Source organism: Strix uralensis, chromosome 23, assembly GCF_047716275.1.
Source record: "Strix uralensis isolate ZFMK-TIS-50842 chromosome 23, bStrUra1, whole genome shotgun sequence".
Classification (NCBI taxonomy): domain Eukaryota; kingdom Metazoa; phylum Chordata; class Aves; order Strigiformes; family Strigidae; genus Strix; species Strix uralensis.
Genome location: NC_133994.1, coordinates 5,339,638 through 5,360,957, shown reverse-complemented (window position 1 = coordinate 5,360,957; position 21,320 = coordinate 5,339,638). Strand labels below are relative to the sequence as shown.

The following is a 21,320-nucleotide window of genomic DNA, read 5'->3' as shown; positions in this document are numbered from 1 at the left end:
GCAAAAAGACAAACCTATTCCAATTCCACAAGTGTTCAGACCATTATCAGAGGTGGCTGCACATACAAGCAGGAAGGGATGCAGCAGTGTTCACTGATAAGCTGGACTCAAGGAGAAGCTGATCCCGCACTGACGATGACAAACGTGGCTGTAAACAGCAGCAGAGCGAGATGCTGACACTCTGCTAACACAAGGTTACACTTCCCACTATGGAGCTACACGGCAAATTTTAATGGGCCAAGACCGACAGCTAGGGAAATGAGTGTCCGCTCTCTGCTGCAAAAATTACAGCTTTTCCCATCCCCCTCCACCTCATTCTCCACTGTCAGTACTGTAACACAATGACCTCTTATTAGGGAGCATTTTTCAGTTGGGATGGTTTATTGTAAGGACACTGGATAACTCAGTGGATTAATGGCATGGACATGGAGTCCCTTATCTCCAGTTTGGTAGTTCAAAACATCAAAAGTGGGTTGAAGAAAGAGCAATCAGGAGTGTGACATGAGTTTGTAAGGCTGCATTATGAATGCCTCAGTAAGGCCGTAAACCTTAGCACGGTATGCCCGGAAGACCCAAAATGCAGGACACGGTATAATGTCTCAGACTGCATCTGCTACATGGTCTTGCAGAACACTGAAGTTCTCTTGCAAACAGCTAGAAATCATGGCTTCTCCTGGATTCCTGTTGAAAGCAGCAGGCTGTGGGGTACAGAGTGCACAGAAGACAGTGCCACTGAGCACAGAGCAGAAGGTATTTGGCACCTTGCAGGATACAGTGCCCAGTAGAATCACAAATGCAATACAAAACCAGTTTGAGTCTATAATGACATCTGCTGCTACAATGCAAGAGGTTTGAATTCTACAGCTTTCTTGTACTTGTGCATAGCACCACTGACATGTTCCAAACAGGTCTCAGTCCTAGGAGTCGCTGAGTATTTTCAGTCACCAATTATGTTAATAAAGATGAGGGCGTACAGAGCAGAATTTGGTCATGAGGTTCTCCTCTTCTTCCTCTGGATTCTGTAAGTCTTCTTCAACTGCTGAACACCAGACTTGAAGTCAGCAGCGATATGTCTGAGCACATGGCTTTCCTGTACAGAGCCATTTGCTGGATTCATGCCACAGTTTGTTCTGGTGTTTCCGTAAACATTTTTATGACATGGCGCCATGTGCCTACAAGTCTGCTTCATGGACTGAGATCTACTGCATGCATTAGAAGGCAGCATGCATGATCCTGGCTACAGAGAAGCCACAGTAGTGTGGTGGAAGTTAGGTCATCTGGCTCACAGAACTGAACTGCTCATTTAATAAGGCTTCTACAGATACTCAGCTGGAAGCAATAATGACTCCTAAGCAAACGTGACAAAGACTGAGAGAGTTTAATATAAAAAAAACAATTAATGAAAAAATAAGGAGAAAACCTCTACCTTTCAAAGGGCTCTAATTAGCTGATGTGCAAGACTCACTGTTGTGAGAGTAAAGTTTATGTTGGAGTTCTTTAAATGTATACATATTTTTATGTGGTAGGAATATACACCTATACAGAAAGACACACAAATGCTACGTGCTCGCTCGGAGCAATTCTTCAGTTGCATATACAGTAAGAAATTAATTAAATCAAAGGTAATGTTAGAATCTGCCTTGAGAAAGAGAAGGAACTGTCGACCAGCATAGGCTGTGATGATCTGCTGCCTGGTATGACCGTCCTAAGGGTGGGGTGGGGGGGAACCCAATCCCCGAAAAAACAAACCACCAAATCCATCACAAAGCACGTGGTGTCAATAAGAACTTCAGGTAACCTCACGTACAGATGTCTATGCAATTAAGGGATGGCACAGTGTTACTAGACTAGAGAGATCTTCACTGCAGAGATTAACAGAAGTCACGAACAGCCCTTTCATTAGATGCATTTTACTGACCCTTCCTCGTTCAGAATCTTTACTCACATCTCTCTCCTTTAAATATCATCTCCTGGGTTCTCCAGATAAGAGTTACAATGTGAAAATACTTTTATGTGGCCAGTGCCACACCATTATGGTAAGTACCTGAGTCTTCTCACTGCAAACAGCTTGTATTCACTATGATCACCAAATGGAAGTCAGAGAAGAAACTCAATGGGAGATCTACATGTTTAGGACAGTAACATGGGCTAAGAACTTTGGCAAGGTTTTGACTGAGTTATGGATGGCTGAAGAGAAAGGAAAAAAAGAAAAAGAAGGTTGTAAAAAAAAAAAAAATATATACTGCAGCTCCAGAGAGTGGTGGCTCACTTCCCACTCCGCATCACCACAAAAAAGAAAACAAAACAGGGTTCTCTCAGTTATCCTCATACACAAAAAATCCCAGAGCTCTTCCCAAAACAGTTCTAGAGTGAAAACATTGGATCACATGCACTGTCAGCTGCCAGACACTTCTAAGCTCACTCTGAGTACACTTGAATATAAAGACAGCTTGAATGAGGTCTCTGAGCAGCAGAGGGGTTTTTTATTAGACAATAGCACTAAGAATCTCAGTTTAAATTATGCTGCACAGACTCCTTACTAATAAGCACTGATCAAGAGCATAAGTTGCACACACTTAGGACAAGCAGCCCATGCTCAAGGACAACTCAGTGGCCTAGATGAGCCATGTCTAATGCCAAAAGACGGGAGCTTATGGCTACAGGTCAGAATTCAGATGTCAACAGCAGGGCAACATAAGGCAGTTTACACCTTTTTCACAAAGCACCAGCTCCTTAGAAACGCAAAACAGTGGATGCAAAATGATGCATCAAAGAAAACAACTCATGTATATTATATTATCAGCAAGAAATTATATGCTGCTTCTCGAAGAACTTACCAGTGGCTCTCGAGATGCTGCATTTTCAGTCGCAGGGCAGGAGCCAGCCTGTAAAGCAAAAAGAAGAGTGAGGTTACATTGCCACCTGATGGACACAACCAGAAATACTTGTCCGATAAAACAACTCTTCCTAGGAGCAGGATTTAGGCAGACACGCTTGTTTCTGCTATCAGTAGCAGTTCTGTGATGGACTGAAGACAAAATGGCTAGAATCACAGAAAAAAATTAGTTCCAGCAGTCCCCATTTAAAACAACAGAATTTACAGAATCTGCAGAACTTTCTTTAGGGAGCCAGCAGTTAAGAGCCACGGAGACTACAGAGAGATGTCATGAAAGAAATTTTCACCCTAACTCAAATTCTGGAATACATTGTGCAGTAAACAAACACAGCGTGAAACTGGGACTCTCTCCGTTAAACTCTTGGTTGCAACACTTGTCACACTGCATGGTATAAGACTGGACATGTTCATCATATACGCCTGTCTCAAAGGGACCTGATGAGTCCTTGACATCCACAAAGAATTCTGCGATACTAAGGGGAAGAAATGCTGCAGAAGTCCCAAGTACAGCTATTGAAGTGGATGCAGAAGTACCTCACTCTGTCTCCATGGTTCACCTTCTCCTCTCTAGAAGGACTAAGCTTAATTTGACACCAAGCTTCTCCCATTTCTGTGATCCAGTAATGCACCCTTTGTTTTCTGCTTCTAAAGATTTCAAAGCAACTATGATTTAACTAAATCTCACAAAATGTCAGCAATACCAGTACCATCCTTGTTTTCCACACATAATTAAGAGACATAGTTTTAGGGCAAATGCTGAACACCTTACCTTGCACACTAGGAAAGAGTAACAGGAGGAAACTATTTGATTAAAGCAGGACAGCAAGCCAAAGATTGGACTAGACTTAAAATTCAGGAGCTTCCACCCTCCAGGCTCACCTGCAGTTTTGCTTGTATTCATTCACTCATCAAGAACAGGCACAACATTTTAGCATAGTCCCATGTTTTACAGAATTACTCTTTGGGCTTTTCTTCACATCCAAAAGAAAGCAGTTTGGTCTCTGTGTAACTAGCATGTATTAGCTCTCCCAAGGTAGAGACACCTAAGCTTTACCATAAAATAAACTTATCTTGGTCAACCATCTACCTTCAAATGGGATTCACATAATGTTAAGATGGTCTGAACCATATTGCCTTCACTGTGTTTTTTTTAATCTTAGGAGAAGTGACACATACTGGTTACCTCAATGGTAAAAAATTGCAGTTTTATTAGTAATGAGGACAAGTTTTGAGGCTCAGTTAGAAGAAAAGGAATCCTATTCATTGAGCATAGGGAAAAAAACTTTTAAGTGATAGCATAAAGGTCCTTAAGTGACTTTTCGGCCTTCAATTTTATTCATCACTTTTGTGCAATATATCACACTTTCAAAGCATCTCAAGATTTTTTTTCCCCATCTACAAAATACAGAAAAAATATAGATAAAAATACGTATTTACCACAAGAGGGCGCCAGAAACTCAAATAATACTGCAACTCAGCTGCTTCCAGACATAAGCATCATCACCGGGGCCCAGCCAGATCTCACAGCTAGGCAGTGATTCTCTAGAGAGGCCCTTCATGTGCCTTCATCGTCATTTCTGTTACTCCACTACATATCTGCAAAAGTTCAGCCACTGAAAATTCACCTGACATAACCACTGTAAACATCAACTCCAGCACTATACTGGAAGTCACACTGCTTGGTCTATCTGTAATGGAGACAATGCTCTGTGATACCAAGAAAAGGGCACTTCTCTCTTCAACATTGTGTCCCAGTTTTAGCTGGGATAGAGTTAATTTTCTTCCTCGTAGCTGGTATAGTGCTGTGTTTTAGATCAAGAGAATAATGTTGATAACACACTGATGTTTTCAGTTCCGAAGTTGTGTTTATACTAAGTCAGGGACTTTTTAGCTTCTCAGGCCCTGCCAGCAAGAAGGCTGGGAGGGGTCACAGCTAGGACAGCTGACCCCAACTGGCCAAAGGAATATTCCTTACCATATGACATCACGCCCAGTATATAAACTGGAGGGGAAAGCTGGACCGGAGCTGCTGCTCGGGAACTGGCTGGGCATCGGTTGGCAAGTGGTGAGCAACTGCACTGTGCATCACTTATTTTGTATATTCTAATTATTTTATTATTACCATTATTATTATTTTCTTCCTTTTCTGTCCTATTAAACTGTCTTTATCTCAACACATGAGTTTTCCTTTTTTTTTTTTTTTATTCTTTCCCCCCATCCTGCTGGGGCAGGGGGAGTGAGCAAACAGCTGTGTGGTGCTTAGTTGCCAGCTGGGGTTAAACCACGGCACCTTGTCACTGGCTTCCCATTTTCATATGCATAGTGTATCTGCTTTCACGTTTTTTATAGCTGGATGAAAGAAAAATAATGAACAGTCTCAAGATCCATCTATTTCTCAAAAAATATGGGAAATCTATGAGAATCAACACAAGAATAAGGCTTGCATGATTCATTAATAAGTTAACTGAAACTGTTTAGGTTGTGGATAAACTCATTTGGTGCATATGCTCTATGTTATTTCTTCAGTCAAACCCCAGGAGTAACTCACTATGGCTAATACTCTAAAATATTGGGGCCTGATTCATAGCACACTCAAGTAAAAGATTCTCATCAAATTTAGTTAGCACAGGGTCAGAACTGCTTAGAAGAGGCAGACAAAGAGCAGCACAGATACAATTCCAGTTGAATACTTCAGAAAAGCACCTATAGCTGTTAGCTACTATTTCCATGAATTGTTCCATCAAGCCACTTGTGTTGTTTTCTAAGAATACACGTATTTTGCTCTTCTATAGCATGTTTCAAAGAAAATTCAAAGCATTTTAACTACTTAAGCTGACTTTGCAAAGAGAAAAACTACCAAAGTGTGGTGCAAACAGTAAAGGCACAAAGAAGAAAGAAACCACCACAGAATTTATATCATCAGAAAATTCCCAGAGCTTCCTAAGTGCCAGAGCTTGTATGTTCTGCCCTAAGGAGCTGCACTAGTTCATGGACTGTCACTCCACACAAAATTTGGCCAATCTGGGAAACTGCCTGAAGAAGGATTTGAAATGAAGCCTAAGTTACCGTGAGAAAACATGTATTGTAAAATAGGTAAAAACAGGTAAAAGTCTTGATCCTGAAGACAAATACTCAAAAATTCTGACATCTGCTTGTACATAACCTGATGACATATATATGATTGGTTGGATAATTTAAGGTACTTTGACTGCATTGTCCAAAGCTACCAACATTTTAAATGAGATCTGCATTTTCCTTCCAGCAAGATTTCCAAGTACAAGGCACAGTGTAACAGCAAAGGAATGGGTCTTACACGGTAGGGGACAGCAACCCTCCAGAACATGTCAGCTCCGAGAGGAGTCAAAGAAGACTTCATCCCCACGCGATGGCTGTTCAATAGCCTGTATTTAATGAAAACAATGGACATCACAGTCCAGAGACCTTTGTTCTTCACCATAAACCATCCTTTAAGGCAGAGAATCTAGAGGCTTAACAGTCAAGAGCTACAGGCAAGTGGGGAGAAAAATTTATGTATATATTGACTAACAGTGCAACTAGGGAATTAAGTCTCTGGAACAACAAATCAGGCATCTTTCAACATCTTTGAAATTTGCTTTAACTACTTCCTTATGTGAAGAAAAAACACAGCTAGATGGTAGACTCAATCCAAAGTGGGTATAATGAAGCTTTAGAAAGAAAACAAGCAAGATTTGGGCCTTTGTACTCTGCTTGCTTCCCCACTAAACCACATGTAAGAACATCACCAAGTATAAAAGATGTTGGAACACCAATGCATTCTGTTCACGTTATCATCTCTCCTTTCTCAGTCTCTTACATTAAATTTATGTGTAGTCTGTTTTTAGCACAGTGAGCCTTCCAGTGTTATAAAACAAACCACCCTGTCCCAGCCGAACCCAGGACACCCACACATGGAATCCGCTCTGCCTGTCCTACCTCAATGGCTGCACTACCATTTGGGTCCCAAGTCAAATTCAGCCACTGATTTTAACAATTTCAAGCCTTTTATGACTCGCACAGACCAGCTACACCCTGACTTCCAGGCTACGGGATTCTCAGCTTCTGCACGAAATTGTACAGATAATTAGGTGTCATTTTGTGTCCCAAACTAAGCAGCTTGGAAAAATGTCAACATATTTATCTAAACCAACTGCACTACTGCCAATTAATGTTAAATAATTTCACACTACTGGGATTTGTGGTTAAATGGAATACCAGAGGACTGGGTTGCTGGCTAGCTGAGCCAAGAAGACTCACCAAATACACTGTCAAAGTATTCAGCATCAGAGAAATACTGATAGCCAACAAAAATCAGAAATCAGTCATTCTGTTCAGAGGCTGTACCATCATCGTGCTTTTTCCTTACTTTTACTATGAGGAATAGTAACAATGAGATGAGATCTTTTCTTCTGTTTGATTTTTTGTAAAGACATTGTTAAAGGCCCAAGGAACATGATTCCTAAACAAAAACAAGTATTTTAAAACCTCTGGTAGAAATGTTTATTGCCTTTAAAATATAATTCTATTTATGTAAATTATTTCATTTGAGCTGCAACACTCCCCCTTCCCCACAGTGCTTGAAGCAATATATTAATTCATGAGAATGAGAAAATTAAACTAAGAAAGACAGATAATAAGCCAAAAGACATTTGACACTCCCTTTTCAGCATCTAAACTAACTAGATTTGTAATAGAAAACATGATAGGACCCAAACATAAAAATGTTAAGCAAGGCAGTGCTACTACTCATAGCTTTATGTGGAATGCTTGGCAATAAATAAACAAGCATCATCAGGGGTAGAAAGTAAATAATTTTTAAATTCTCTAAACGTTTAGCATGCAGTGGGGACAACTTTTTACACGCATTGACAATAGCATCAAAACTGCAATGGTTGCATAAGAGGAGTGGCATTTACATTCTGCTAGACTAATAAAGGTATTTTCATTGTTTTATTCCAAAATTGTCCCCTGAAGAATTCATCTACTGTGCTACATATTCTTCAGTCAAACCCCCTTTTTCTGGCCAAAGCTGCAAGATTCTCTCAAATCCCACCCAAGCCAACAGATTGAGAGCACTGAACACTTCTCAGCTATCTGGATGAGGAACGTGCAGTCAGCGTAAGGCACATGCTAGATGGCGAAGGTGGGGATACCTGTCACCAGCAGGCACCGACAGCCTCGGACAGACACAACAGCCCTTCCGTCTCCACACAAGCACACAGTGTGGAGAAGGAGGAAAGTTAATATACAAGCAGGGCTGCTCCTGGTGTGTGTGTGGAGGGGGTAAAATGAGTGTGGCTACCCTCTAGCTGAACTCGAGCGTTACCTCACATACCTGAAGCAAGGCAGACCACCAGAGCTGCTCTTTAAACAAACTCTGCCACTAATGAAGTCATGACAGGCCAGGAGCCAAAACGGGAGCAACTAATTTGCTACTGCTCGAGAGTCCAGCATTTTGCAAACAATGTGACAGAGTCCGGCTGGGGAGCAGTTAATTGACCATTTTCACCCACAGTGGCTTCAGACCACCTCCCTCCCCAGAGGAGCTGACACAGAAGAGTCTCTGTGGTGAAAAGTTAACTTTGCAGCCTGAGTATTCTGCCTTGTCTCAAATTCTTCCTGATTTAGAAAGCAGCACAAGCATTAACTCCACTATGTTCTTTACAGGCAGTGCCTGAAAAACTCTCCAGGTTACGTGTAAGGTAAGAGTTACCATTCCCATTTTTCACTATGGAGAGTGACAGAGTGACTTTCTTCACGTCCTTAATTTTAAAACCCAGGGGGTGCTCTGGCTACATTTATGAGGCCCATTAAAAAGCAAGACTTTCCTATTTCCAAACATCAATCCTTCTTTTGAGGTAAAGCAACATTAAATAAGTGTTAAAAAAAAAGGGTGCGATGGGAGGATACTATATCCAAACTCAAGAGAACTCAAATGTTTCTCAGGCAACCACCTTTGCCAACTGACCAGATTGCTTTCTCAGAAACCTCTAGTCAAGTGCCTTGTAGACCGCCCAAGCAGCTTATGGATCAGTCACAGGTTGTTCCAGGTTTCCTCATTCTGAAAGCATTCACTCAAGGCATGAGGAAGGGACTCTAATGCCTGCACTTCAGACTATGACTGATGAAAGCATGTGGCCGATACAAAACTTCCCAGCAAACCTACTGTGAGTTTGGTAACCTGGCCTTTCACAATCTAGGAGAGCTGTGCTCGTTAGTCAAGAGTATGAATTTTATGTAATTTATTTCTATTTCAGTTTAGTTCAACAATGTTCCCTACAAACTCAGCCTCCTCAGTCCAAAATAAAAGGATCAACAGAGAGGTTCACAGTGATTTAGACAAATCTGGATAGATTTGAATGACTAAAAGCATGTCAGTGGCAGATTTTGCTCTATTTTCTTCCCTGTTGCTGAAACAGCCAGACCTTTCGTCTCCTGCAGGAGGGCCCTCTGTGGCCACCTAAAGGATTTTACAAAATTCCGTTGGTATCACATACTCAGGTGTCTGTCCGAGATACTGGTGAGATGAGAGAGCTGCCAGGAGGTCACTAAATTTGAGGGAGACAGAGTTTACCATTAAATACAAGTTACCCTGGATCATAAGCAAACCTACACTATATACAACAACATCATACTTCCACTTTTCCCTCTGGCTCCTCCATTCATTTCAGGTTCCAGTTCAAAAATATCTTAAGCACGCACTCTAGGCAGTGAACTTACTTCTCTTTTAGTCTCTCCATTCAGTTTTTGACAATGCTTATACTACATCTATCATTGTTCTGCCCTTTTGTGATGCTGGTTCAAGGATCTTTCTCCCTGGCAGTAGCAAGCCAGAAACAACAATTTGTCTAACTGGTACTCCACCTCATTTCAAAACCCAGCTAACAGGTAAACAGCTGGCTGTGCCTTTTCTTTTCCCTCCCGCCATTCAAGTGCTTTATTGAGTTTCTGATACAGACCCTAAGGTGAAAATTCACCCACTGTCTCGGGGCCCGGCCTGTACAGCTCTTCCAACCCGAGCTGCCCTCGGCTGCCGGGTGAAGCGCGCCCCGCATCAGCCCGTGCCAGGATGCCGAACCGCAAACCCAACTGCCCCCAAGCGAAGCTTTGCTGGTGCCACCGTGCACTCGGGGCGAAAGCCATGCCGGGACGCGCAGAGCCGCCGAGCAGGACGACCCGGCCCTCCGCAGCACCGGCCGTCACCCCGGCCGTGCCGGCTGCCCCGGGCAGCAGCCCCTCACCCTGAGGGTGGGAGAGAGGGACGGAGGGCGGGAAGCGCAACGCGCCCCTCAGGGAGCCGCTGTCACCGGCCGCCGCCGACTCCTCGCCAGGTGCCGGTGCCTCGCCAAGGCAACCGGGCTCCGGCGCCTTCAGGCCCAGCGCGGCGGGGGCTGACGCGGCACAAGCCGCCCCCGCGCCGGGGCACCGTTACGGCGGGGGCGGAGGCGGCGGCGAGGCCGCGCGCGGGGAAGAGGCGCGGAGCGGGCCGGCGGCGCCGCGCGCGCCCCTCACGGCGGGAGGAGGCGGGGGGGGGGGGGGGGTGTGGGGGCAGAAGCGCGGCGCCCTCCCCTCGCCCGCTCCCCCGCCGAGGCGGCGGCAGCGCCTTCGCCCGCCCCCGCCCCCGCCCCGCCCGTCCCCTGCCACCCCCTGCCCGCGCCGAGCGGGCAGCGCCGGCCCCGTTTACCTGGCTGGGCTGCTCCGCTTGCTCCGAGGAGGCCATCTTCCCAGGCCCGGCTAATCCATCCCCGCCCAACCGATGGAACGCCCTCACCGCCGTTCCCCTCGCGCCCCGCGCGGCCCCACCGGCTCGCGCTGCAGGCAGAACGAGTCGAACGCCGGGGCACCGATGCGCCCCGCGGGGAACCACTCCTGCCATGAGTTTCCGGCCTCTGCGGCACTCCCGCCGGGACGGGAGCCAGCGGGTGGGAGGGCTCGGGGCAGGGCCGCGGAGAGCGAGCCACAGACTGCGAGACTGTGTGGGTTGCAGCGCCCTGCCTTGCTTGGCACAAAAGTTTTCCTTGCCTGGAAAAGCCAGTTGGGCCGTTGACAAAAGCCAGGCGGTGCGGCAGGGCCATCGTGCGCCGCTTCGGCGTCGCTGCTGAGGGGTGTAACCATGGATATCACTCCCTGCTATTTTTTACGGCTCCCAGAAGCCGTAAATAACAAGTCGAATTTCATAGGGCCGGCAAGAGCTCCTAGGAGGGCCACAACACCGAGGCTTCGCACCCCGATAGTGCCCGGGTGCCTTTACTGCGTGCCTGTATTTCTTGTTTATGTATTAATTTCACACCCAGCACACCTGTCTGCGAGGGAGCGCGTTACTCGCACACACCTGGGCACACTCGTCCTATTCCTTTGTTTCACAAGCAATTAAATGGCTGCCGGCGCTCAAAGAGCCGTCCGAGGGCTTTACAGCGCCTTTCTCGGCCGCCGAAGCGCAGACGAGGTCTGAGGAACAGCCCCCGCCGCGCGGTGACTGCCCGAGCCCGGGCCGCTGGCTCAGCGGACCCCGCAGCGGCCACCGAGCGGCCCCGCGCCCCCGCCGAGTCCCGCGCAGAACTCCGCGTCCCAGCGCGCCCCGCGGCCCGTCCCGGCGAGCACCGCGGCGGCGGCCATGGCGGCGCCGCTGAAGCGCTGCCTGCTGCGGCGGAGGGACGGGCGGGAGCAGCACGGCGTGGCCGCCTCCTGCCTGCGGGAGCTGCGGGACAAGGGTGAGGGGCGCGGGAGCCGGCGGGGCCGTCCCCGGGGGGCTCCCTGCCCTGCCCGCTCTTTGCGGGGGGGCGGCGGGGCTGGGCCCGATCTGTGCCGCGGGAGGGGAGCGGGTCCTCGGTGGCGGTTGCTGAGGGGGGAGGCGGAGGGTAAGCGCCCGGAGCGGCACTGAAACGCGCCTTCTTCCGTGCGTATGCCCCGATTGATTCGAGTATCAATCAATATTGATTTCTGGGGGGGAAACTCATGACTAGGGGCTAAACCAGAGCCGGTGTGCAGAGCTGTGTGGAGACAGGCCCTGGGCTCTAGCCTGAATTACTAAGAGTTGTCTTTTGTGAGGGGTGGAGTACAAGGGCAGTGCGTGTGTCACTTCTATTATTTCATCAAGTATTTTTTTCTGTTCTGCAGCTAGTGGCATTCTGGCTATTGACAAGGCCAGGGAGCCCATCACCATAGTACTGGCAGAAGATGGCACCATCGTGGATGATGAAGATTACTTTTTGTGTTTGCCGTCTAACACCAAGTTTGTGGCACTGGCCAAGAATGAGAAATGGTCCAGCAAAAGCTTAGGTACTGCGAGGGTGAGGGAGCATGGAAGGGGAGGGGCGTTTGGAATACACCTCGTGAAATTAGGCTGTCTCGGGTGGATCAGGACTGACCCGTGAAACTGGTGACTCTTGTGTCAGACAGCGGAGCGGCCTGGCTCTCGGAGGCTGTGGATGAAGTGGACAGTGCTGCAGAGAAGTGGAAGCAGCTGGCCAGGCAGCTGAAGGATGACCTGTCTAATATCATCTTGATGTCTGAAGACGACCTCCAGGTACAGTGGGGAAATCTCTAATTCCTGTCCTTGGCTCTGCCCGTCATCCATTTATCTCAGTAGATGGCAGAGAACAGAATTAAGTAAACAAGATCTCGATCTTAATTCAGCTGCAGTTGTTTAGTTGTGGTGCGAGAGTCAAATTTCTCTCACAAGTATCTGAGGAGGATGCTCTTAATCACCAAGTGTCCCTCACAGCGTCTTTCTAGTGTAACAAGAGCGCTCTCGTTGTTTTAAGGTGCTGATTGACGTACCACGTTCAGACCTGGCAGAAGAACTCGCCCAAAGTCAAACCAAAATCCAAGTATTGCAGGACACCCTGCAGCAGGTGCTGGACAGACGGGAAGAAGAACGTCAGTCAAGACAGCTCCTGGAACTCTACCTAGAGGCCTTGAAAAATGAAGACAGTATCTTAAGCAAAGTAGCAGGTAGGAAGCACTAGGATGCTAGAGGAGGAGGTTTTCAGAAATGCCTGAAGTAGTTGAGTGGAATAAATTAAGACAGTGAAGGACTGGAGTGAGTCACTTGCTTAGCAGCTGTTACTGCGGTTAATAGCTGGTGTAGTGTAAGAATTCTGTGACTGGGAGAGAGCAGGAGTCCTCTCACTGCTGCGTCACATTTCTCACAATGCCTGAAAGTAGAATACTGGGAGAAAAGCTTAAATCACGTAGTCATCCTTAACATTACAGATTTCTTAAGTTAGAGGATGCACCTAAATAGAATGCCTGTTTTATTAATCTCAAAACCATCAAAGCAGTCCAGGCCATTTTTCCTGTCCTGTGTTTGTCACAGGCTGTAATGATTCTGCTGCTTTTCAGAATCTGAGACTGTACCAAGAAAGGAGATGGACGTGGTTGACACAGGTACCAGCAGTACAGGCACCTCAGCCAAAACAGCGCTCAGTGACCAGATCCTTGCTGCTCTGAAAGAGAAACCTGCTCCAGAGCTCTGCTTGGACAGTCAAGATCTAGAGGTAGGTGAGAATGACATAACCACATTCTGGCAAATCTCTCCCTCTGGGGAGAGAGGTTATAGGGGAAGCTGCTCTTGCTTCTGGAAGCTTTAATGTCAATATATCTCAGTCTCAATGTGGTGAGATTTAATCTGTTTCTCTTCCTCGGTAACGCTACCCCCTGCTTGGAGCTCCTCAGAGTAGTGTCAGCTGGCTGTTGCAAAGTACTCTAGTCTGTCCTCTGAAAAGCCACAAAATAATTTTGGTTTTGATCTCTGTCAAATCAGTCAGCCAGTGCTTTGTCTGTCTTAACAGCAAGGGTTGGTTTTTTTTGTATGCAAATGCATCTAGCTATATTTTTTTTATCCATCCCAAATCAAAATAAAAATCTCCTTATTTTGGAAGACAGTGTAAATAAACCCATAGCTTGGCAAGTCTAGGTAAACTTTAACCTTTAGAAGGTATGTTCTTTCTAACACTATGAATTTCCTCCTCTTTTTTACCTGCTGTAGAAACTAACTGTTTTCTGTTCCTCTGAACATCTGAATATAGCTTCAAGCTCTAAGTGTTGGTAGAATACTGAAAAGACACTAGCCCACAGGATAGATGATGAAAGCTGGGAACATCTTCAATACCAAATTACCAGTATTAAACAGGGGTCTCATTACTGCTGTTCTTAATGTGGGCAGAGGGGTTAGTGGTGGAGGAGCATCAGCAGAAAAGATGGTTAGAAATCTGTCTTGCTACAGCTGGTCTTGAAAGAAGACACACAAGCCCTGGCCTCGGCTCTAAGGTGGGACAAGCAGAAAGCTGAAGCTCTGCAGCAAGCCTGTGATCAGGAGCTCTCCAAGCGTCTACAACAAGTGCAGACTTTGCATTCCCTAAGGAGCACGTCAAAGGGCAAGAAAACGCTACCCTGGGGAGACTGGCTTAGTTCAAAACGCAAGAAATAAGACTTGTAGTGCTGCTTGCAATTTTTTGTTTTGCATTAGAATCAATACAAAGAAAGATCCTGGGAGCCATAGTTTGCTGGTCATACTGTGGTCTGGCTATAGACAACTAAAATCTGGACATTGTCCTGAGGCTTAAACTCCTGTGATGATTCAAATCATGTGTAACCAAAGGGATTTTGACTTTCTGCAGCATACTAGAACAATGGTATTGCTAAACACAGCATGTAAGGGTTCAGCTCTGAATACCTGGTTGGGAGCCAGAGGCTTCCATCTGATAATGATGGATCTGGCTTCTGAAGCCGCAGGCAGTTTGCTTACTTTGTCTTCCCACCATTTTCAATGTAAAGGATGGATGACCTCTGGAAGACACTGGGAAGCACAGTTCATGAACAGTGCAGAGGGGTTAGCCAGCAGCTGTCTGGCTTTAAGCTCCAGCCTGGGGTCAACCAAGTTGAATTCTCATGCTAATTTCAGCAGTTAAAGTAAATTCAAAGTCCTTTAACTTATGTGCTTTTTCTGTAAGGAACTCCTGCTTCTTGGGTGCAGTGTAAGCACTAACTTGTAATGCACAGCAAAGGTGGAAATACTTGCCTTGTAAGGTTGTGGGGCAGAAGGCTTGTATTTGGCCTGTCTGTATTACTCTCCTAATCATTAAGGTAGTATCATGATGCTTTTGTATTAACAGGCTTATTTTTAAATTTGTTACAGTCTTTTTTTCTAATACCATTAAAACCTTTTTACCTTACTGTTGGACTAGTTTTGATATTCCCATCAGCTGCTACAATTAAAGAATGTGCTGATGAGTACACTATTACCTTAAGGATAGAGGAAGAAGACATTAATGTTCGTATTGGTGACACTGCACCAGAACTCTCACCTGGCACAATCTGTTCTTCTGTTGTGAGAACAGAAGATGCATATGAAAAAAATCTGAAAAGTGAGCTAAAACTTCTGATAAAGTTTAGTAGGTACAAATATTTTCTAGTATCATGCAAAACCCCCTGATTTAACACAACCTGGAATGGTACAGGGTGCCAAATGCAGACATTCAGATGAAACCACTGAATAGAGACATTCCAGCTGAATTACTGCGCACTCAAAGTTAGACTGCCAGTGTAACTAATAAATATACTAAACAGTTTAGTGCCTTTGAGCAAGTGAGTAAAAACACTTAGGGTAACTTCAGATAAAGCTGCCCCTAGGGGAAATGACTGGACTTGGTGGGGAAGCTTGCAGTCAGCGTTTTGGTCAGTCTGGTTTGCTAGGGCAAGTAACTGCTTCTTACAATATACACTTTTGGCTTGTAACGTTATAGGCCAGGGCAGGTAAAAAGGTTTCCTGCTGCTTTAAACAGTTACAAGCTTTTTATGTTTTTATTTTTCTGAAATAGCATATATAGCTGTGCATTAACAGAATTTTTGAAGCATGCTCTACTGCACGCAAAGCTAGTTACACTGACTACCAACAGCTGTAGCATGCATGGAGTAGACTAGTTGTTAGCAAGCTTTTTCTGTCAGCTTGTGTCTCAGCTTGTGATTACCACTCTCTCCATTATAAACCAGTTTTTCAGTCTTGCCCAAAGCTGCAATGCTTTTGCTTTTTTCAAGCTCAACTTGGCTATGGAAGTTCTACTGCTCATGCTGTACAAGAGGAAAGAAGGGTTTTGCCTGTGGCTTTTCCACATCTACTTAGCAGATAGCATCATTACTTTAACTCACCTACTTCCAGGCAAACACTGAGATGGAGTCACAGAGACCATGCTGATCATTCTTGTAGGAAGGCAGTGATGGTCCTTCCAATCTAGCCTTAAGGAAAAAAAAAGATGGAGGGTTTTCACTGCTGCTTTTTCCTCTTTTCTGTTATCAAGGTTAGAGCCCTTTAGCTGTCTGTAAATTATTAAATGCTGCAGTTGTTATGTTATAGAATTCAAATTATCAACTAGACCTATGCAAAAATTAGCATTTCCTTGATCTTATTCCTGTAATATTTAACAAGTTTTGAACAGGGTGACTGACCTGCCCATGATTCACAAGGACAGATTTTGTATAGGTGTTCAAGAGGGAGGGATACAGTATGGAAGGTCTGTAAAATAGCCAGAAGATGTGTGGAAACCTAGGGTGGCTGCCATTACACCTTTTTCAGGGTAAAAGTTTTAGAACATCAAAGCCTTGAGTCTTTAATACATTCAAGTAGACAAACCTAGCTTGTAACAGATTACTTCTTCAGCAATAGATTTGCCACGAATGAGTATCCTCAATTAATGCTCTTCAACACTGCATTAATGATTTCTCCCATAAAGCACCAAGAAAAGCTTTTTGCCTCTCCTGTGGGATTGGGTTGATGACCCAGGTACCTTGAGGTAAATAAAGCCTCACGAACCTCAAGAGTATAATGTATAGTGGCACTAAAAAAAAAGCAATGAAAACCGAGTAATGTAAGCACTGGTATGCCAAGACAGATTTCCTGTTGATTACAGAATTGGTGGTTTATTATCTACCTAGTCTACATCCATGAGAAGAAGAATTCTTCTAAAAAATACCTCATCCCTGAAAGTGGAACAGTCTGGGATAGGGGGAAGGGAGATTAAAGTATCATTGTGTAAAATGTCCTGTACAGAGCCAGAGATAGGGATTCATGCCATTTCCTATTTTCTTCTACACTGTAGCACTTTATTATTTGATAAATAGTGGATAGTTCCAGCCTACACGAGGCATGTGGTTTTTTTCCCTATCCACTACCGTTTAATAGCTCAAATACAGAGCAAGAATAAAAGGGAGCAGCACATGTAAGGAGTCCAGAGCATTAGTCTTTTTCCATGGTGTCACTGAGTGACTCTAGTCCAGAAAGTGCATTCTTCTTTCAAGAGAAGGGTTTTAAACAAGGAGCAAGACTACACCCAGAAATTCAAGGGTGATCAAAAATATTCTGTCATCTCGTACCTTCTTCATCCTGGGGTAGTATTTAAGGTATTATTAATAAAATGAAAACCTGATGATTTCAAATTTGGTTTTGTGGAATTGCCCTAAACTGTATCCTTCAGGAAGGAACAAGTGGTTCCAAGGAAGAGCTTGCCTTCTGAATCAAGGGCTGACCAAGAGAAACACTGTTTCAAGTCCTTCCTCTCTTGTTGCATATTTTAGACTATCCTTGGCAAGCGTATTCTTGCTTGATAAAGTTTGCCCACGTAGTAGCTTAAGCAGCCTTCTCACTTCACTTGGCTGTATCTACCTTAAGTCTTTAACTCTGCTTTTCCACCCCCAGCACTCGGTAAGCCGCTGTCAGTCCAGCAGAGGACAGTGGCGAGACATCCCTGACCGCCAGTCCGGAGCCATGATACTCTAGGCAAACTTAGAAATACAATAAAACTTATAGCTTGCACACCACCAGGATCACAGGTGAAGAATGACACAAAACATGTTTTAATTGTCAAGACAACAAGTGAGAGATATGGCTGTTAAAACAAAAATAAGATATTCAAAATACCAAAAATGGAAGGAAAGAAGAATTCAAATAATTACTGGAGAAACTAAGTAGCAGCACATGCTGAGGTATTATGGTCAGTGAGACTGTTGTGCTTTAAACACTTCATTTAAAAGATTTTCTTTTTAATAACAGTAAGATACCTTTTTTGAGCAATTAAGGCATTTTGGCTGTAAGTTTTACTGAATTCTAACAGACCTTTCATTTTCGGAACAAAAAAATCCAACTAATCATGTTCACCTAAAAACCTAAAGATTCATTACTGTTGCTAATCTGCAAGAGAAATCTCTAATAGGCTAACTCTGGTTCCTCTAGCATAATAAGAGAAAACGACCAGAGACGTTACTTGAAAGATAAATCATGCCATGTTGGAATCTTCACTTTCACTCACAGGTGCTTCTTGTTTGCCAGTTCTCCCTCCCTTAACTGCAATGGGCTTCTTTTTCTTCTTCTCCTTTTGCTCCATGTGACTTGATGTGATCTCTTCACTCTTCTGGGTGATATACTTTAGCTGAGAACAATAAACTAATCAGTCACCTACTGAGGAACTTCATTTATTCATGAGAAATTAGAGAGAAATGTTTAAGAGAAATTAACATGGCAAATTCTTATTGCAAAAAAGACAAAAAGGCTGACAAACATCAACTAGTTTTAATGCCTGCACAAAGCCCTCAGTCTAAACTGGATATCCTCAGATACTCAGATGCCCTGCCAAGACTAGGCTTTATAAATGTATGTTACATCCATCTCTAGAACCAAGACAGCAACATTAGCAGTTACTCAGAGTTGTAGTTTGTGGAGATACAGTCTGAGTACAGAAACACTGCAAGATTCCTCTGCACCCAGCTGACAAACAGCACATGATAGGAACACAAAATTCAGCTCCAGCATTTACTATGCCTTCTCAGGCAGGTTCATGTTGCATATTTCAAATCACAGCTGGAAAGAAAAAAATCCTCTCACATAAGATTAGTATTGTTAGCATTCTTCATGGAAGCATTTACAGGTATGTTGTAACAGATTAGTGAATTTAAGTCCACTGAACATGGTACAGATCAGCACATGAGAGAATACAGTAATGTGAATCATCACTACATTCATTAAGAGACTTAGCACCACAAGGTGGACTCAAGCTATTCCTGACCTTAGGCTAAAACAAAGGAACACAACATCAGGAAAAAACCAAGTGATTCACTTCCAAGATTGACAATGCTGTCATGTGTCTGTTCTTGGAACCCCCGCAGCCCTGCTGCAACCAGAACATTGTTGCTTGAATTGCAATCAGATCTGTGTTCCCACAGTAATATTGTCACACTGTCATGAAGCAAAGTAAGATGAAAATTAAACAAATCACTGGATTGTGCCCATCCATCACATCTAAGCCACTGAAATTGCTTAAGCAATAGTTGCTTCATCATCTATAGCCTTCATTCAAATGCTCCTAGGAATTAACCAACTGGTTTAAGAATGTTGAGAGACAGAAAATACAGTAAATCTCACCAAAGAACTGCTCCTTCTAGCCAAAAGCTTCACGTCTTCTGTAGTGACTGTGGTTCGTTTTGCATGCCTGCATAAAATTTAAAAATACCCCTTAATGTGTTTGCCAACACAGGTTGTAAGAGGCCATTCAGCATCTAATTCAGAACAATAGGCTCAATAGGGACCCTGTAAACCAAACATACCTATCTTTTCCAACTATAATAGACAAAACCCTGTTTTACAAGTTTGTACATGTACATCTAAATTCCCACAGTTCTTGTGTAAAAACAACAGAATTTAGCAACCAGAACTTCAAGCACCATTCCCTCTTACTTCCCAGTAGGTCACTGTGTTAAGTTTTGACTTCTTACAACATTCCCTGACCTCCTTGGAGCGACCAGATTAAACACAGGCATGCTAGTAAACATCTGTCACTCCCAAACCATCCACCACTGCTATGTATCAACTCATTCGACTCATTAATCTAAACAATCACTTGTACTGCATGAACTTCCAAGATCAGGAAGAACTACAGGGCAGTATCTATTTCCTAACTTCACAGCCACTACTTAATCAGCCAATAGAACCCTTTAAAGCTTGAATTACAACGCATAATTTAAGGATTAGCTAGTTACTGGAGCTGAACGCAAAGAAAGCGTTTGTAAAAATCAAGTGTTTCAGTACCTACCTTGCAAACATTTCAAGGTCTTTTGCAAAGTTCTCTGGGGAAAACACAGAAGACACCACATATTTTAAAATGCTAACTCTGAGTAGGAAGATATATACGTAATACAGTTCTAGCTGTTAGAAAGATGTAACTGCAATTTATCCAAGTTCGTTATGAGAAGCAACCACAACTTGTTATTACATGCCACTCTGTTGCACAGACAGATGCCCCACACAATATTTCCACACACATTAAATGCTTTTTCCAGGTCTGAAAAATAGAATCACTATTTCTCATACTTTCAGTACTATTTTTTTTTTAAAGCATCGTTTCTCCACCAATTGCTCTTGAACAAATAGATAATATGCAAACTTCTGTACCACACTGCCTGAAGGTGATCTCCGAAATAGCTGCAATGGTTTGTTTGCTGAATTGCACCTCTTGGTCTTCTGCAACATCCTGGCACAGGCAGCCAACCGTGTAGTGAACCGCAGCCTTCAGCCTCTGCAAGGATCCAAGCAGCACAGTCAGATCTCCGCAGGCCGCCATGCCGGCTCTTATGGAAATCCTCAAGGCTTTTTAGAAGGACGCAACACCAGCGGCCGCTGACAGGCCCCAGCACACCCTGCAACACCCCCCCGCCACGGCTCCATCTTGTCCCGGCCGGGCCCTGCCCCGGCGGCGCTGGGGACCAGCCCCGGCGGGGCCGGAGCGGGGGCGCCAGCCCCGTCGTACCTGGGTGAGCAGGAGCCGCTCCTCGCCCTCCGCCGCCTCCATGGCGCGGCCCTCAGCGGCCCGGCCGGGTTTCCCGCCCAGCGCGGCGGGGCGGAGCTGCGCCGCCGCCATGTCGGACGCGCCCGCCCCGTTACCGCCGCGGCGGGGGGAGACCCGCGCCCTCCCCAGCTTCCGTCACCGCTCCGCGGCGGGCGGAGGAAGCGGCCCCGGCCACCCGCTCGCCGCCCTGTTGCTAAACTGGGTGTTGGAAGGCGCTTTTCTACCGGCGAGGAAAAACAGTGTCCGCAGCAGGACGCGGCCGGCCGGAGGCTTCGCGCGTGGCCCTGTGCGGCCGCTGCCTCGGGCACGGCCCGGCTCCAGGCCGTGGTGACAGCGCCCGGCCTGGCCCAACACCCCCCTGGGCCCACCCGGACCAAGGCAGCCCGTCCCTCTCCCGGGAGTTAGTGCGTGTGTCCGGCGGAGATCAAACATAAGCTCGTAAGACGGACGTCAAGCAAGATGAGCCCGTGTCCCATCCCTCCCCTTCTCGGGGCACACCCTTCTGACCCCGGCCGAGCAGCTCTCAGGGCGCAGCACAAGGGGACCCCAGAGTAGGTATTTTCCCCAGCACTAGT

General features: G+C 45.3%; 3 protein-coding genes across 6 annotated transcripts in view; 1 reads left to right on the top strand and 2 right to left on the bottom strand.

Moving 5' to 3' along the window:
* PEX14 (peroxisomal biogenesis factor 14) overlaps positions 1 to 10,866 on the bottom strand; it is a 79,568-nt gene extending 68,702 nt beyond the window's left edge. The window contains exons 1-2 of the mRNA XM_074893203.1: positions 10,599 to 10,866; positions 2,838 to 2,885 (exon numbers count right to left, since the gene is read on the bottom strand). Of these exons, the coding sequence (XP_074749304.1) occupies positions 2,838 to 2,885; positions 10,599 to 10,790 (240 nt within the window). The 5' untranslated portion in view covers positions 10,791 to 10,866. The remainder of the gene's footprint in view (positions 1 to 2,837; positions 2,886 to 10,598) is intronic.
* Positions 10,867 to 11,511: 645 nt separating this feature from the next.
* Positions 11,512 to 17,738, top strand: DFFA (DNA fragmentation factor subunit alpha). 2 transcript variants are annotated; one of them, XM_074893207.1, is made up of 6 exons: positions 11,512 to 11,625; positions 12,032 to 12,193; positions 12,310 to 12,440; positions 12,679 to 12,868; positions 13,259 to 13,413; positions 17,607 to 17,738. In XM_074893207.1, exons 1-6 carry the CDS (start codon positions 11,529 to 11,531, stop codon positions 17,685 to 17,687), a joined length of 816 nt encoding a protein of 271 aa, XP_074749308.1. In that variant the 5' UTR covers positions 11,512 to 11,528; the 3' UTR covers positions 17,688 to 17,738. The 2 variants fall into 2 exon arrangements, with proteins under 2 accessions (XP_074749308.1, XP_074749307.1); XM_074893206.1 differs by lacking the exon at positions 17,607 to 17,738 and adding an exon at positions 14,142 to 15,090.
* CENPS (centromere protein S) lies at positions 12,695 to 20,888 on the bottom strand. 3 transcript variants are annotated; one of them, XM_074893211.1, is made up of 7 exons: positions 20,707 to 20,888; positions 20,352 to 20,475; positions 19,993 to 20,026; positions 19,326 to 19,392; positions 18,217 to 18,336; positions 16,064 to 16,150; positions 12,695 to 12,830 (listed from the first exon to the last, which is right to left on the bottom strand). In XM_074893211.1, the coding sequence occupies exons 1-6, from the start codon at positions 20,815 to 20,817 to the stop codon at positions 16,064 to 16,066; spliced, it is 543 nt and encodes a 180-aa protein (XP_074749312.1). In that variant the 5' UTR covers positions 20,818 to 20,888; the 3' UTR covers positions 12,695 to 12,830. The 3 variants fall into 3 exon arrangements, with proteins under 3 accessions (XP_074749312.1, XP_074749313.1, XP_074749314.1); XM_074893212.1 differs by lacking the exon at positions 12,695 to 12,830 and adding an exon at positions 15,371 to 15,985; XM_074893213.1 differs by lacking the exons at positions 12,695 to 12,830; positions 16,064 to 16,150 and having other exon boundaries at positions 17,742 to 18,336; positions 20,707 to 20,879.
* Positions 20,889 to 21,320: the final 432 nt, after the last annotated feature.